Source organism: Mauremys reevesii, linkage group 9 (genome assembly GCF_016161935.1).
Source record: "Mauremys reevesii isolate NIE-2019 linkage group 9, ASM1616193v1, whole genome shotgun sequence".
NCBI classification, from domain to species: domain Eukaryota; kingdom Metazoa; phylum Chordata; order Testudines; family Geoemydidae; genus Mauremys; species Mauremys reevesii.
Genome location: NC_052631.1, coordinates 50,035,200 through 50,050,267, shown reverse-complemented (window position 1 = coordinate 50,050,267; position 15,068 = coordinate 50,035,200). Strand labels below are relative to the sequence as shown.

At 49.8% G+C, this 15,068-nt stretch overlaps 1 protein-coding gene across 5 annotated transcripts in view; it reads left to right on the top strand.

Annotated features, from left to right (window-relative positions):
* The window catches only part of DGKG (diacylglycerol kinase gamma), a 193,108-nt gene that overhangs the window by 144,176 nt on the left and 33,864 nt on the right, over positions 1-15,068 (top strand). For all 5 annotated transcript variants that reach the window (XM_039488563.1, XM_039488562.1, XM_039488561.1 and 2 more), the window contains one exon: positions 8,367-8,457. In XM_039488563.1, coding sequence (XP_039344497.1) covers positions 8,367-8,457 — 91 coding nt within the window. The remainder of the gene's footprint in view (positions 1-8,366; positions 8,458-15,068) is intronic.

Genomic DNA, 15,068 nt, shown 5'->3' with positions numbered 1-15,068 from the left:
TCCTTTAAAAATTTTTCCATGACTTTGCATACTACAGATGTTAAACTAACAGGCCTGTAGTTACCTGGGTCACTTTTTTTCCCCTTCTTGAATATAGGAACTATATTAGCTAATCTCCAGTCAAACGGTACAACCCCCGAGTTTAGGGATTTATTAAAAATCATCGCTAACGGGCTTGCAATTTCACTCGCCAATTCCCTTAATATTCTAGGATGAAGATTATCCGGGCCCCCTGATTTACTTCCGTTAAGCTGTTCAAGTTTGGCTTCTACCTCAGATACCGTAATGTCTACCCCCATATCTTCATTCCCGTCAGTCCCTCTACCACTATTCCTTAGCCCTTCATTAGCCCCATTAAAGACAGAGGCTAAATATTCGTTTAGATATTGTGCCATGCCAAGATTATCCCTAATCTCCACTCTGTTTAAAGTTTTAAGCGGTCCCACTTCTTCCTTCTTGGTTTTCTTCCTATTTATATGGCTAAAAAACCTTTTGCTATTGGTTTTAATCCCCTTCGCTAGGTCCATCTCCACCCAGCTCTTTGCCTTTCTCACTGCTTCCCTACACCCTCTGACCTCAATAAGGTAGGTTTCTTTGCTGATCCCTCCCATTTTCCAGTCCTTGTACGCTTTCTGTTTTTTCTTAATCACCCCTCTGAGACGCTTGCTCATCCAGCTCGGTCTAAAACTGCTACCTACAAACTGTTTTCCCTTTCTCAGGATACAAGCCTCTGACAGCTCCTGCAACTTCAACCTGAAGTAACCCCAGGCGTCTTCCGCCTTTAGATCCCTAAATATGTTAGTCCAATCCACTTCCCTAACTAGTCGCCTTAATTTAGTAAAGTTAGCCCTTTTGAAATCGTAAACCTTAGTCTCAGATGCAATTTTGTTTATCCTTCCATTTATTTTGAAACGAATTAGCTCATGATCACTCGAGCCAAGGTTGTCCCCTACAACTATTTCCTCAACAAGGTCCTCGTTATTCACCAAAATCAGATCTAAAATGGCATCCCCCCTCGTTGGTTCAGCAACTACTTGCTGAAGGAATTCATCAGCTATCACGTCTAGGAAAAGCTGAGCCCTATTATTATTACTAGCATTTGTTTCCCAATCTATATCCGGGAAGTTAAAGTCTCCCATGATCATACAGTTCCTATTAGTATTTACCTCCTTAAAAACATTAAAGAGCTCTCTATCCATATCCAGGCTAGATCCCGGCCGTCTATAGCACACCCCAATCACTATCCCAGGGGACGCTCTAGTAGTTTTCTTCCCCAATGTCACCATTGCCCAAACAGACTCCGTATTATCCATTGCATTGCTAGTTATTTCGTTACATTTCACCTCATTATTGACATACAATGCTACTCCCCCACCTTTACCTTTGTTTCGGTCTTTCCTAAACAGCACATACCCTTCCATACCTGTACTCCAGTCATGGCTACCGTTCCACCATGTTTCGGTTATTCCTACGATATCCAGTTTCAATTCTCGGACCAGGAGCTCCAGTTCCTCCATTTTGTTACCTAAGCTTCTCGCATTGGTGAACAAACATCCTAATTTTTGCTGTTTGGCTCCTCTCACCCTTTTCACCCAACTTGGTAGGGACACAGTACTACCAGTATGACCTGTCAGTCTAGTATCCGTCCCCCCCCCCCTTCCTTATACCTAACCCTCCCCCTCTGGCTATATCTGTTGTTATCCTGTTGTTCTCACTCTCAATGTATAAATTTGGCGTGGAGAGTACCTGGACCTCTCCCAATTGTCTCCCCCCAGAGATCCAGGGCCAGATTTCCTACTCAAGTACCTAGAGGTATGAGGTGGGCTTTTCAGCAGAGCTGTGTGCCAGGTGGGGGCTGAGCCCTGCCAGCCATGACATGGAGGTGCCTAAGACCTAGGCCCTTTCTGTACATGGTTAAAAACGGCCTGTTGGTGGCCAGACATGGCTGGAACAGGCTGCCTCCCAAGTGTGTGCGGAGAGGAATCTGTGCCAGGCAGTAGTGCCTCAGGCCGCGTGTGTGCTAGGAACCTCCCCAGCTGCTAAGAGGCACTGTAATGGCTCCTGCTGTATGTGGGTAGAACTGGCAGTGAAGGCAGGACTGGACCATGGTCTGCTCAGAAACTGCAGCTGTGCTTGCTTAGACCAAACTGTCTCCAACCCCAGCTTCCTGCAATGCATAGTAGCCCTGCATAGGCGGGTTAAACATGGCCTTTAACATGGCTAGAACATAGTTTGATTTCTAGCCATGCAAGCAAGGAAAGCCCACATGCTCACATGGTTTGACTACAACTACGTGTGTAAACATGGTGCTGTTTTGGTAGGCAGGGCCAGATTTAGGGGCAGGCAACCCAGGCAACCACCTGGGGTGCCAGGCTTGCGGGGGCACTGGACTTGGGGGGCTGTTTTTGTTGTTTACAGATCCTAGCATGCAAATTTAGCATCTTATAGGATAGGGATAAATCAAGCATGCAAATTGTGCAGCCAAGTTGTGAAATGGGTTACGCATGCAATACACAATAAGGAATTCAAAAATTTAACAAAGGGGAGGGGGATGCCAAAGACGCTCCTCTCCTGGGACACCACTTAGTTCAGGGCCAGCCCTGTTGCTAGGGTAGCCAGAGCCATAAATGATTTCCGTGGATATGTCACAGCCGTCTCATCCAGGTGCCTGGAAACTCTGTCAAGCCCCCTCCCTTTTGACAGTGCCAGAAAGCCACATGTCTGCTTTATTGTTATTCCATGGGCATCACTGTCACAGTGTATCTGGACCCCTGTCCTGTACGTAGCATGAGGCGTGTATTACAGCTAGGTCAGGTACCAGAGCAGCGGTAGCACAGGCTTCACTGCAGGTTAGCTACCCTCATAATTACCATGACTTCCAGGTGGGCTTGTACAGCCCAAGCTGAAGCCCATGTGGCTGCAGCTTTACTTATCTAGTACCTGAACTAGCTAGATCAAATCTAGCTCAGGTACGCCTACACACGATTGTGGTGTTGACATACCCTAAGGGTCACATTTCCAAGTTTTTCTCTGCAACCAGGAGCACTAGAAACGCATTTTTTTTAATACAAGCTGAGATTCTCACACAATCCCTTGACTCCAGGAGCTGGGGCTTTAAGAAAAATCACCAAATATTATGAGAGTCATGATAAAACCATGAGAGTTAGCACCGCTGGGAACAGAGCAGAAGAAATGCTCGTTTGTTGGAAAGGCAGTAGATTTAAGGGTAATACTTACTTTTCTTTATTCTAATCAAGTTCCTTGTTCAGTGTGAGAATGCAGTTGTTTCAGTGATTCTTTATCACTTTCACATAAGACTTCGGTCACGTTGCCCTTTGCATCTGTGTGACTACTAGCTGCGTAATATCAATGAGACATGTAAACCTTCCCAGATCCTTTTGCATGATGACCAGATGGAGTTTGTCACCCTATAGCTGTTCAGCCTGTCATATCCAGCCTTGGCTGTCTTCAGCCATGGCCATTCCATATCCTCCTCCAATTGCAAATTGCTCCATTGTATTCTCTAGTCGTTCTTACCGGTGTAGGGCCAGAGTCCCTGCGGCTGGGGAGGGAAGGTGTAAATCACCCTCATGCACTGGCAGGTGAGCAAGATATGTCCTGCTGTGTCCTTTTCTCTTGGGTTTTGTAGCAGTGCGGACTCACCCCTGCAGCGCCTCCTGCTGGTCATCCATGGGAATTAGCTCTCCAGCCTCCAGCGCACCCTCTGTTGGCCAGTGATCTGCTACCGCTGGGCCCCTGTGTCCCTCCTGGACCCCGGTCCCCCTTTCTCTGGGTTGCTGCCCCCCTGGCAGTACCTCCACACTCTCAGGTTCTGGGTTTCCCCACCCAGGGGAACCCCCACCCACTAACCCCGCCTCAGTCTGGGCTACTGCCAGTAACCATCTAGCTCCACTCCCTGGGGCAGACTGCAGCATAAGCCATTCTTCACAGGCAAGGGCATTTGGACCTGCTGCCTTCCGCTACCACCCAGTACCCTTTTAGGTCTTAAACCAGGCCGTGCAGCCTGGGGAGTTGCCAGCCAGGAGCTCCCCTGGCTTGCCCCAGCCCTGCTTCACTCCCAGTACCCTTTCTGCTAGGCAGCCCAGCCCTGCTCCCTCTCAGACCAGAGAGAGCCTGATGGGGCTTCTGGCTCACAGCCTCTTATAGGGGCCAGCTGGGCCTGATTGGGGCATGGCCACAGCTGAGCCTGCCTTCCCTAATCAGCCCAGGCTTCTTGCCCCGGCCACAGCCCTCTCCTGGGCTGTTTCAAGCCCCACAGGGTAGGAGCGGGTGTCTACCCCGCTACAGGTTTCCATGGGATTGGTTGATGGGGCAGGCTGGTTAGAGGATGCACTAACTTATTCCATCTTCCAGCTGCCCTGGCCATGCCCCAGCCCTAGCCAGAGTTCTTCACTCTTCTGGGGGTATGTGCCATCTTTGGGCCCCCACAACAGAGAGGGGTTTCAGGTGCTTTGCACTGTTGCAACTCCCCTCTCTCCCCCTCTATGGCCAGAGCCTTCACTAGGGCTTTGACTTGTTAGTACGTGGTCTGTTTTCATTAGGTACTAGAATAACAAGTCCCTGTGCAACATCCCTTCAGGTTAGTATTTGCTGACAGCTATCCTGTCTCCCCTCCCTAGACAGAGCATGCCCAGCCTTCTGATGGGCCTGCTTTCTGAACTCTCTGCCAATTGAGCAGTTTTGAAACATGGGCACTGCACTTGCTCAATTGGGTGCTTTAATCAGGAGGCACATTTGGCTCTCTTAAGCCTACCAAATCCACCAATTGGATATTGGTGGGACTCCTGGAACTCAGAATCGGGGATTAGTGCCAAGATCCCAGTAACCATTGCAGCAGGTAAATGTAAGTTTCTAAGGCTGCCTGCTGGTGGTATCCAGAGAACCAGTTCAGTTGCCAAGTACTCATTTGGGTGCTTTCATTTAGGCAACAGCCTTTGAAAATTGGGTTCTGTTGTTTGGGAATTCTGGGCCCCAGAGCTGTCCCCTGTGCCCCTGATGGCCCTAATTAGTGATAGTGAGACACCAAGAATTACCTGGCTTGTTCTACACGCAGTCCTATTGATGCAGCCCAATATAGCATGCTCCTTTTTAGCTCTAGCTTTGCATTGCTGACTCATGTATCATCAATCCTCCCCTACAACCTTAGATCCTGGTGTGTGCTGTTCTTTCCTAGCCAGGCACCCCCATTTGTGTTTGGGCATGTGCCAATGAAAGCATTTTGCTCTAGTGAATCCCATTGATTTTTAGCCACTCTCCCCAAGACCAGTGTATTTTAATCCAACCCCTGATGCATTTCCCTTCTCTCCCTGCTCCTGGCTTTGTAGCAGCTAATTCAATCAGCTTATTGCTACCCTATTTACTTGGCTAGCACCCCAAAGCATGCAGGGGACTCTGAAAGTATGAAATCACCTTAATCCCTGGTTCAAATGGGCAATGTGTATTTAATTGATATTTCTGTATTTTTGGTCCTTTGCTGCAAGACCCTGACCACTCACCCCACTGACAGCTTTGGGGTCTTGCTTTTGGGATCCTGCCTGATCCAGCTCTTTCCTCTATTCAGTTTCCATTTAACCAAGATAGCTGCTTCCTTGTATCTCCATAATCTAGCCCTTGTTGCACCCCGCTGGGCAAAGCGATCCCCAGCCCCGCTCCCAGCCTCTTTTCCATGCTTCCCTCCACCGCTCAAACCCATGTGCCCAGAGCTGGCATGGGACTGGGGAGATGCGCCCCCTTGCTGCCGCTCTGGGGGCCAGTTCCTCTCCTCCCAACAGGGGTGATGGCCCACGAGGGGCTGGTAGGGTTCCTGACCCATGGGGGAGTGCAGAAGGGGGTGGAGCAGAGAGCCTGCTGGAGGTCTCCTTTGCCTGGCTCTGCTATACCCCATCCCCTGTTGCAGTGCCTTTCCCCCCCAAGAGGAGGGCTGGAGACTGAGAAGAGCTGTTGCCCCACCCCACCTCTGTCTAGGAGGAGCTGAGGGGACCACTGCCTCTGAGAACCCCTGTTGTGACTGCTGCCGTGTTCTCTAAGGGCTTGGCTACACTTGAGAGTTGCAGCGCTGGGAGTTACAGCGCTGGTCATGCAGCTGTGTAGGGACAGCGCTGGTGTGTGGCCACACTGACAGCTACCAGCGCTGCAGTGTGGCCACATTTGCAGCGCTGTTGGGAGCAGTGCATTATGGGCAGCTATCCCAGTGTTCAAGTGGCAGCAACGTGCTTTTCAAAAGAGCGGGGTGGGGTGGGGTGTAGTGTGACAGGGAGCAGGGGAGAGAGAGTGGATTTTTGGAGCCAACACTGTATGTTAGCTTCCTGACTTGCAAAATCAGAAAATGTTCCCGACCCCTTAATCTTAACTCTTAACTGCAAACAGCCTGCATCCAATGGATTCCCATTCTCCCCTCTGCCCCGCTGTTCCTCGTCAAGCAAACACTCAACCCCTGTGAATGAGACAGGCAGGGGGTTCTCATTTGATTGTTCACAGTCAGGTACAGATTGATCACAGCAAACAGGAGCTGTGTTTGTTTTTTAGATAAGCAGCTCCCTGTGCTCCAGAGCTCCGCGGAGCTCCGAGTTCACAACAAAACAAAGAGAGGCTGCATAACAAAACAAAGAGTAATTTAGTTAAAAGCATTCTGGGATATCTCCTAATACCCTGGAGGCCAATAACAGTGCTAGTGTGTGGCCACACTTGACGAGCAGCGCTGGATCACCAGTGCTGCACTCGTTATACCCCAAGCAGACCAGGTGTACAGCCAGCGCTGCAGCCAGGGAGTTGCAGTGCTGGATGTGCCTTGCAGGTGTGGACAGTTACTAATTGCAGTACTGGAAAGCCTCCACCAGCGCTGCAACTTTCAAGTGTAGCCAAGTTGTTACTGCAGACCCTGAGCGGTTCTGGAGAAGGCTCGGTGCATGTGACACCCGACTGTCTCTGCACTGCCTGGTTTGGCTGTCAGGGTGTGGAGCTGCTCCTGTGATATGCCAGTCGTGGCCGAAAGCAGGAATTCCTGCTCTCCAGATTTCCACCGCACTGCCTGGCTCAGCGTGAACACGCTTGTCATGGTGTATGCACACCCTGTCCCACTTTGGGGTGGGACAGGGTGGTGATATCACCGCAGTTAGTCTCCCTGGTGGCCCTTGGGGTGAACGCGGTACAACCCAGAGGCCACAGTCAGGTACAGCAGCCTTTACGCTCAGGGCAACACGGCCCAGTGGCCAGAGTCAGTCTAACAACCCCCCAGCCCTAGGACAGTGCAGCCCAGTGGCTAGAGTCCATGTAATCACCCTCGGGGGCAGGGCAGGGCAGCTTAGCAGCCAGTGTTCAGCTAACAACCCTCAGGTTCAGGGCAATGCGGCCCAATGGCCAGAGTTACAGCCTAATGGCTACAGTCAATATGATGGCCCTCAAACAGGGCAGCACAGGCTAATGGCCAGAATCAATATGGCAGTGAAAGGTGGGGGCCACCACCAGGGGAGTGATGGCCCAAGTAGGGGATCCTGGGCCCACCCAACTCCACTGAGCCCTGACCCAGGGCCCTAACAGTGACAGCACGGTCCGTCACTGGGTTAGCAGGGAATCCCACCAAAACACACTGACTTCACTCTGGTGGGAAATACCATTCAGTCACACACACCCCCGGATCACTTCCTACTGTAGTTCCAGAAGCTGCTGTCCATGGGGTGTCAGGGTCTCCGAGCTCCTCAGCGTGGATGGTCCTCTAGAGCTACTTGGGCTCCAGGCCTCCAATCCAGCTGCTCACAGGGTCTCTGGCTCTTACAGGCAAGGGTTGTGGCAGCTCTTCAGCTGGCACTTCAGTTGAAGGTCCTTCCCCTCCGGCCATCCACCTAGAATGAGCTGGGCTGCTCCCTTTTATACTGAGGCAGCAGTTGGAGTATGGCTAGCACAGCCAGCAGGGCGGGACTTGCACCGCCCATAGTGTGGGCGGGGTTAACCCTTTCTTCTCCAGTGCGGGGTATGCACAACCCGTCACAAAGCTCAGTAATTCATTTTGTGTATCCAAAGCTGCGGCTGGCATCCCCTCGCCGGCATGAATGCAGGGCTTCAGAAACTTCTCTACTCTTGGGCCTTGCCAGCTGCCCCGACAGCCCATATTCAGTTGGTCTTGGGGCATGTGTATGTATCACATTGGCTGGCCAGCATCACTCCATGTGACAGTATCCCACTTTTCCTGGGAGACAAGCTTGTGGGCAGGGTCTCAGCAGCAGGCCAGTACAATTCCCCTGTCAGTGGGGCTGGAGAACCCTGGCTTGGAGGGGAGGGGTTAGGGATGGAGCCATGTCTCCAGACAAATGTGTTAATGAGTCCTCCCAACTCTGTGTTCTGTGTGTCAGGATGAAGAACAAGCTGTGGTATTTTGAATTTGGCACGACTGAAACGTTCGCTGCTACCTGCAAGAAGCTCCACGACTACCTAGAGATCGAGGTGAGCTCCAGCGTACGGTGACCATTTGTCCAAGCGTGGCATTGACAGCTTTCCCATCAGAGTCTCCTCCTGGGAATGAAATGGTGGCTCTCAGATATCTGCCCAATGAGGGACTTCCAGGAGTGGCAGTGAATTGTGGCCGGTAGCAAGCTGAAATCAGAATATTGATTGGCAGAAAGTAACCTTTTCAAAAGCATCTTGGTTATTTAGAAACTCAAGTCCCATTTTCAAAAGTGGTTTAGGCACTTATGTCCTGTTTTTCAAAGGGTATTTAAACACCTAAAGATGCAGATAGGTGCCTAGTGAGACTTTCAAAAGCACCTCAGTGCCTAACTTTCATTGGATTGGTTAGACACCAAACCTACTTAGATGCTTTAGAAAACCCCACTAGACACCTGTCTGCATCTTCAGGTGTCTAAATACCTTTGAAAATCTGGCTGTAAGTGCCTGCCACTTTTGAAAATGGGACTTAGGGTCCTAAATCACTGAGATGTTTTTGATAATTTTACATGTAGGCTCCTAAGTCCTGTAAGTGATTTTGAAAATGTTACCCAGCGGTGCAGGTATCTGACCATACAGATCCGCCTCCGTTTTTTGTTTCCCTAAAGTATCATTTCAGAGCAAAGATCTCTAGCAATGCACCATTGTTATATTCAACAAGTAGACTGTAAACTCTTTGTGGCAGGCAGCATTTCTTCCTCTGCGGTTGTATAGCACCCAGCAGAATGGGGCTCGGATTCTGACTACGGCCTCTGAGCGTCATGCCAGTGAAAATAATAAATAGTGATCATTAGAGTGTTAGGCCAAGAAAGCCCAACTCCTGACCTGAAATATACTGATGTAACTGCAGCTTGCAAATGTTTAGCATATTCCCCTGAAACAGTCCTGTCCTCACTAAGTAGCTGGTATGTAAATAGCAGCGTTCTCCACTGAAAGCAGCTCTGTACTCCTGCTTGATTCGCTCAGTGACAGCTTGATCCAGGAGCGATGACGGCACCCCACTGGGGCGTGATATCACTGGATATGCTGGGGACAGGGAGGAAGCTGGTTGAAAGGAGCAGGCTTCTGCTGACAACCAGATCTGATTAGCAGCCCGGGGAAAGGAAATGGACAAGACAGCTCAGGAAAATATTTTGGTCAAGTTTGTATATTTGCGAGGTGAATTCTCCTTAAACACATACCAGAGAGCTGGGAGCAGGGTGCTTGGCCTAACTGCAGCCAGCTGCGGGAGAACAGAATACTCCTGTTTGTGCCTTGCAGCTGTACTGGAGAGTGGGCCTGGAACAGTCTCTCTCTGTAAACGCTGTGTCCGCACACAGCCGCCTTTTGGCGACATGGAAACAGCCTTTAATTAGAGAAAGGAGGAGGGGGGAAGCCACTTGTCAGTGGTTGCTAAGAGCTCTGTCATTTTACAGTTCGCACTGGGGGTTTTGTGGTGTGTTTTTTTGTAAACTTCCTGCTTTCCTTATCTCTGAATAAATGAACCTTTTATTACTTATTCATGAGGGCTAGAAAAAACAGGTTGGTTGCCACAAAGGCTGACGTGGATCTGAGCATGCAGGCCATGCTGCTTGCAATTTAATTCCTGTCCAGCAAAGAAAATCCCAGGAGACCCTAATCTCCCGGAGTGTATCTCATCCCTTCATTACAATCCGTATAGGAAAGGTTGGGAGGGAACTAAAAGAGGGTGAATAGTATTGCATATGAAATCCTGCACTGCAGACAAGTGTAGGAGGTGGAACCAGGAAGAAAGATGCTATAGATAGCAGAGGGTGTATGATGGAGGGGCCGGTGTTAGTCAAAGACAGCACCATGCATTCAGCCCATCCACAGATGGAGAAATGCATGTGGATTTTACCTCCAGCAGTGGAATTTTCCTCCATCCTTCATGAGGAAATTCTTTCCCCAGCTCTGCTCAGGCCGAGAGAGCAGAATGCCAGTCCCAGGAGCGTCCGCTGGGTCAGACAGAACTACCTGTAGTGAGCTAGTGGAGGTGGGATCAGGGGGACTGTTGGGTATGGGGGGCGGAGGGCAAAAAAGGAACCAATCGGCCCTGAGGATAGGTCTTGGAGAGAGACGTTGGGTGGGAGAATGGTGGTGGAACTCCCCCCTCTCTGCTACCTGACAAACCACCCAGACCCCCTCAAGCACCTGCCCTCATGTCACTGCTGTTGGCGTGGACCAGGTGGAATTCCGAGGCCAACTGGTGCGTGTGTGACAGCATAGCAGACGTGGAGGAGCTCTCCGAAAGCATGTGCGTCACCTTCTGTGCAGCACTGGCGCTATCGTGGCCAATTAGAGCTTCGCTTTTGTTGAGCAGTGGGACCCGGGGGCCTGCCACACAACTCAGATCCATTGTAATGCAGGATACGTGGCCGGGGGTTGGGGGAGATGCTTTCCTGAGGCTTCGCTCCCCAGCATGGACAAGGGGATGGGTCCTGTCCTCTGATGTCAGTCAAGCAAAGAAGGACCAGTTAGGTGCCAAAGATGGGGCAGCAGGCCCCTCCCCTTTCAAGCCCTCAGCTATGGCTTTGGGGGTGAGGAGTTGGTGGGGGGGAAGAGGACCGTGACTGCAGCTGATGGTGGCGGGTGGGGTGAAGTGCCTGAAGGGTAGGGATGGTTCACTTTGTGGACAAAGTGAGGGGAGACGGCTGTGGGCCTGGGCCTCGCGGCTGGGTTTCCACTCTCCTGTGAAAGAGAATTCTGGGTTAGCAAGGGAAGTAATGGTGCCTCCCTGTGTTGCCCCGGGCAGCCAGACCGGGCCGAGTTCACGCCAGCCAGGTGTCTTTGGAATAGGAAAGATACAGCATAACCGGAGACCGGAAGGGAGAATGGAATGATTTCCAAACCTGGAGAGTAAGACACTGCTGTCAAAGAACCACCAAAACACAGCAGCTAGGGTCACTTCACCCCGCCTCCATGTCCCTCCACTGGCCCCTCTCCTCCACCACAGCAAACACAAGCTCCACATCTTGGCCTTTAACACCCTTCTCCGTTTAGCCCTCCTCTCCATCCGATCTGCTCACCTGTCGAGCTGTTGGCCCCAGCGGTACCAGCCTGCCTGTCCACTTCTCCCCCGACAATCTCCATGCGCTCTCCCCCATCACCACCCATTCCCGGGGAAATGTCCCCAAAGAAATTCATAAAGCTGCCACCTTGTACTCTTTTAAATCCCGTTTTAAAAACATACCTGCCACAATGTGTCTCTACAAATCCCTCTCAACTGGCATCGGCAAGGCATGTGACCAGCTTTTCTGGGACGTTGTGCTCGCTTTATGGCAACTCATCCTCCCATTCTAGCCTCGCCCACTGGTCCGGTGTGCCCCCCCGTTGCCTGCTGGCTGGCATGCAGACCGAGTTCCCTGGGCCTGGCCATGTCTGTACATAGCCCCACACAATGGGGTCCTGATCCTGGGGTGGGGTTCCTAGCTGTTACTGCAATACAAACAATAAATATTAATGACAACATAGGAATGCGAACTGTAACCCCTCAGTGTAAAAACCTCAGTGAAGGAAGGCAATTTATCCAGCCACACAAGATGGTAGGACAGAAAGGTGAGGAATAGTTTGTCATTAAAGAAGGATGTTTAGATGAGATATTAGGAACACTGAGCAGGGGAGTATAGAGTCATAGTGTTTAAGGCCAGAAGGGTCACCAGAGTGTCTAGTGACCTCCTATGTATCACAGGCCATCACCCGGCATCTGCAGGCTAAACCCAGCAACCTGAATTAGTCCAGAGTAATTAGTAAAGGAAAGGTGTAGGCACTGGAGGGGAGTTGAGCTGCCAAGATATCACATTTCTGACTTGATGACCGAGGTGGCCCCTTGGTCCCTAGTACTGATCTCTGACTCTGTGACTGGCCGGCCTCCCTGAACTGTTCTGTCAGCCAGCCTGGCAAAATTACAGACTTGCTTTAAACAGAGTGAAGCTGTTGATCTCTGAGCCACACCTAGGATTTGTGTTTGAAGGTGAGGGAGCGTGTGATGCAGGTGATGCAGTAAGATACACACCGCCCCAAACAGGTGGTGGTGCTGCCATGGGATGGGAGGAAAGATTGGAAGGGAAAGGGGTTGTTAAAATCCCAGACTTCTGCTGCATGTCTCTGAATGTTGGGCAGAAGCCATGCTGCACAGCGATGCATCCTGTGATTTGAGATCGGCGCTGTTGATCAGGAGCAAGTGCAGGTGTTTCAAGCACTCCATCGCAAGCGTGGGTGTGTTACGTAAATCACCGTCCCAGGCAGCAAAGTGTTAACCTAGCAGCATTTTAAGTTGAAATTCCCAGTCCAGCCTCCCTCCAGCTCTGAGGCAACTGCCATGAGGGCAGAGAAATGGTGGTTTTGTTTTGGAAATTGGCATCCGTTATGGGACAGCTCCTGGAAATGAATTTGGTTTTCCCCCAGCTGCACATTTCTACGGCCAGCCTCCCTGCCAGCTGCCCCTTCTCAAAGAGCCCATTGTACCAGGCTGGCACACAAACAGAGGAGGGTAAAAGGGGTGGGGGGACACATTCCCTGCTCGTTGGATGTTCTTCAGTGTGTTGTGTGTGTATGTGTCGTCTGCACCGGGTTCTTAAAGCCAGCAGAAACCCGCCCAAGTTCTGCTGATCCCAGCAGAGGATGGGGGTCCTTTCTAATATGCCTGTTTTCCCAACCCCATAAAGGCACCAGCGTATATAGGATTTGGCAGATCACATTCCTTTTGGACTGGGTCACCACCTCCATCCCTTCCCTGTTCGGGCCAGTAATGTTTAGCCTAAAGACTAAAAATGGCTTATCTGGTGCCCTTTTCCAGGACTGCACTCCTGGGTCCATTCCTTCATTTGTTTCATCTGTTTAATGGCTGCTGTATCGAGCCTGTAATCTCCAGAGTACCCCTGTTCCTCGCTATAGATCTACTGTGGGATAACTGTCAACCCAGGGGGCCTATGACTGTGTCTACACTAAAGAGTTGTACTGCTTTAACTATGTCAGAATTGTCCAAGCAATACACCCCTCCCTCGGCTTCGACAAAGGAATACCTGTAAAAATGTGCGTATCCTGGGATAGCTCATCCCCCCAAGGTGTCTACCTGCATCTTCAGGTGCCAGCTGCCTTTGTAAATCTGGCCCTAAATACTCAGCTACCTAAATGAGTGTGTACGTGAATTAGCAGTTAGGTGCCTGCAACTGAGTTTAGGTAACTAATTACAGACTCATGTGCCTAACATTAAAGACCCACACTTGAAAGGCTGGCTAGACACTCTGGGTACATGTGTGTGCTTTAGTGTTTAATAGCCTTCCTCTTAGCCATCTCCGCTCCCAGGATATGTTCACACCACCCAATGTGGACGTGCTCGTTCCAGTCTCAGTACATAGAAGCATCCCAGTGTTCTCTCCCCACATGTCTGTATGTCAGAGGTCCCCCCATGTCCTCTCAGGCTCCTATTCCCTTGTCCATCTCCTGCACTCCAACTCCCACTTCTCTGAAAGACTGGAACAGGAAGAGCCAGCTGCCCAGCTCCATTTGCTCCAATAGAAATGATCTGTGTGACTCCAGTGGAGCTACATTGACTTACATCAACTGGGACTGGGCCCTTACTGTTCTCCCTGCCCCTAAACAAGCCATATCCTATTGCATCAGCATGTCTTTGGCACTTCCTTTTTCTACCTGCATAGCGTTGCCCGGTGAGAAGCTTTACAGACCCTAGAAGTCTGGAATTAACCAGACACAGCGTTCAGAAGTTATCATGTTAAAGACCAACAGAGAAATGCCATTGAGATGAGCAGCATCAAGTCATGGATCACTACCCCACTGCGTTAGGCACTGTACACGCACTTCGAGATGTTAGAGGATATTTTACTTCTTATTATTTTCAAAAATATATTGAAGAATGAGTAACTGAAAGAAAGCCCCAAAATTCTGAGTTTAGTTTAAAATAAATAAAAAAACATTTCTGGCTTTTCACAATCCAGGCTGAGCTAAAAAAAAGAGAAGACTTCCAAGCATTGTGGGGGATAAAAAAGTATTGCATATACAAAGATAAGTGTGTATGTGTGTGTGCATACTGGTATATTCATTTGCAGGCAGATTCACACACATAATCATGCGGTAATATTTAAAATTTCCTAATTTTTTTAGCATGAATATTTAAAATTTCCTAACTTTAGCGTGAATTATTTTAAAAATTCCCTTCCGGCCCTGCATTTCTATGATTCTATAAGGGTGGTTGTGGAATCCCCATCATTGGAGGTATTTAAGAACAGGTTAGACAAACACTTGCCAGGGATGGTCTAGGTTTACTTGGTTCTGCCACAGCTGGACTAGATGACCTCTTGAGGTCTCTTCGAGCCCTACATTTCTATGATTCCATGAAAAATAAGGTTGAGGTCCTCACTCAGCAAGAAAAAGAATCAAAATTCTATCCACAGGGAATTAGAGAGTTCTTCGTTATCCAACACACATTCTTCTTTGGAAAACACGGAGGACAGAAATTCCCTAGCATCATCAAAATCCAAGAAAAAAATAACATTTCTGATCCTTGCTCAGCTGTAACTTAACAGGCAAAAGAACAGATGCTTTAAAGCCTAGGAAATACATTATGAATGCAAACAACACAAAGATTTTTTCCC